Source organism: Malurus melanocephalus, unplaced genomic scaffold (assembly GCF_030028575.1).
Source record: "Malurus melanocephalus ecotype Western Australia unplaced genomic scaffold, MMel_1.1 scaffold_575, whole genome shotgun sequence".
Taxonomy (NCBI): domain Eukaryota; kingdom Metazoa; phylum Chordata; class Aves; order Passeriformes; family Maluridae; genus Malurus; species Malurus melanocephalus.
In genome coordinates, this window is record NW_026623807.1 from 397,050 (window position 1) to 399,256 (window position 2,207).

At 51.4% G+C, this 2,207-nt stretch overlaps 1 protein-coding gene across 1 annotated transcript in view; it reads left to right on the forward strand.

Moving 5' to 3' along the window:
• Positions 1-191: 191 nt before the first annotated feature.
• PIGV (phosphatidylinositol glycan anchor biosynthesis class V) overlaps positions 192-2,207 on the forward strand; it is a 4,966-nt gene continuing 2,950 nt past the window's right edge. The window contains exon 1 of the mRNA XM_057382574.1: positions 192-1,787. Coding sequence (XP_057238557.1) covers positions 1,686-1,787 — 102 coding nt within the window. The 5' untranslated portion in view covers positions 192-1,685. The remainder of the gene's footprint in view (positions 1,788-2,207) is intronic.

A 2,207-nucleotide genomic window follows, 5' to 3' on the forward strand; every position in this document is an offset into this window, starting at 1 on the left:
GTTAAAAATGTGCATCTTTTTCTGCTGGGACACTCTTAAAGCGCTTCTGCCTCTCGCTCTCCTCTCCGTGGCCGGGCGGGTGCTCTTTCCCACAGGATTTTTTTGTGGCAGAGCCGTTCCCGACGCTGCGTTCCCGATCCGAACGGGGYTTGGGGGCTGCAGCTCTTTTGTCACAAGGTGCGCTGCGTCGTGACAAGAGCAGSCTTTTTAAAGCTGTTTGCTTTGAGCTCTCTTGGCACATTCAGGCGAGGCTTTTTCTCTGCTTTTTGAAAAAAAAAAACCAAAAAAACTATATTTAAAGTGCCGGGACAATTTTTGCCGCTGTGCTTTAATAGGATTTGCAGCTGTGAATGTGCTTTAAAAGAGTTTACAGCTGGGCTGAAGTGTCCCCTCGCTTAAAATAACGTCACAGCTTCGTGACTCAGGAGAATGCACCTCCCACCAGTGGCTTTGGGGCACAAGGGGAATAGGAGCAACCCCAAACTTTTATTTGTGGTTAAATAAGAAGCATAACCCTGTGCCCGGGGATTGGAACTGTCAGTGAGCCAGTCTGGATCTTGGTTTTTGCCTTGCTGATGATTTGCTCTCTGCCCTCTCGTGCAGTTGCAGCCTGGCAGGGTTTTTTCTCCACCAGTGAAAGTGCAGCAGGGAAATCTCAGTGATTTTAGAATGTGATGAATTTGGGGATTTTCTGTGTTCTAAAGTGCTGGAGCAGAGAGAAGGGCAGGATGTGGTGTCGCTGGGACACAGTCAGAGCTGTGGGCTGTGTGTTTCTCAAACTCAGAAGCAGTTGGTGGCCAGGGAACCAACGGAAGAAATGTTTTATCTKAAAAAGCTGCACAGCAGATCCCACCCGCTTCCCGTGGCTCGGTGCCAGGGGTTCAGAGCTGGGCCACCACCTCACCCAGCACAGAAATTAAACTGGAGAGGCTCCATAAGGAGGTTTAGATCCTGCAGACAGGGTTTTGCAGGGAGGAGGTGGATGGGAGCCACCTCAGCATGTGCAGTGTGCTCAGGAGCTTTGCCAAAATACTGGAAATGGTGGTGAGGGGCAGTGGCACAGAGTTTGTGTCCTGGGGAAGATGTGTGCCTGAGTTCCACCTTGCTCTGSTGCCACGGAGCCAGCTGAGTAAATCCATTCTTGGCTTCCCAAACACGGAGCAGGAGAGAGGAGGAAGCTCCTGGCAGCCCCACACAGCCACTGCTTACACAGGGTTTGACATGAATTCTGTCTCTATTCCAAAAAAAGAGGCTCAAATCCCATTCATGGCACTGGAGGTGGTGTGTGAGGATGCTTGGCACAGCCCTGGTCCAGCTGCTGCTGTTCCTGCTGAGGCAGCCCCGAGCCTGGCTGCTCCAGGGATTGCTCCAGCCCGGTCAGGAATGGGGTCAGACAACACCGTGACCTCTCTCCCTCAATGTCTTGGCCAAGGTTAAGAAGTCAGGGATTTTTTTTTTAATAGGAACACTATCAAAGAGGTGTCTGTGTCCTCTCCCAACTTTCCCGTTCACAGAGATCTGCACCCTTTGAAGCACCTGACAATAACTAAAGGCACAAAATCCACAAATGAGCTGAAGCCAGAAATCCCTTTCTTTGTCGTCTCTGTTTAGCAGCCCAGGTGTCCCAAGCTGGAAGGAGAATTCCCTGGGATCGGTGATGCTCTGATGCAATTGCTGAGTGCAGGATGGAGCTGTGGAGCAGGGAGGATCCGCAGCTCCGAGAGGTCCTGTGGTTCTCCGTGCGCTGCCGGGCCCTGGCGCTGCTGCTGCAGGCAAGTCTGTCCTTTAAAGAGAGCTTTGCTGGGGTTTGCTGCTCGCAGGATCTCCCTTTAGCATCCCCTGAGATCCATGAGCTGCTTCTGCACAATGGGGAAATCATCTCCTCCTCTGGAGAGCCAACAGACCATCTGCAGCCACGGGCTTTACTTACAGGTTGCTGTTAAAATTGCATAAATTCCTGGTGACTTGCCTTGTTTTCACGCTGCTGTTGCAAGAGGCTGGTTTGACTCAAAGAGTGTTTGTCCATAGAAAAGGAACAACAATCTTCTCCTGTCCGTTCTTCCCAAGCCTTATATCCAGAGAAATATCTCTGCATGGGAGAGCTCGGTTGTGACAGCCAGCACAGAGCCCATCATWGCCATGAGCAGCTTTCCCTGGGCAGTTCTGTGGGGATTTGTGCTGGATCTGTCCAGAGCATCATTCTGGAT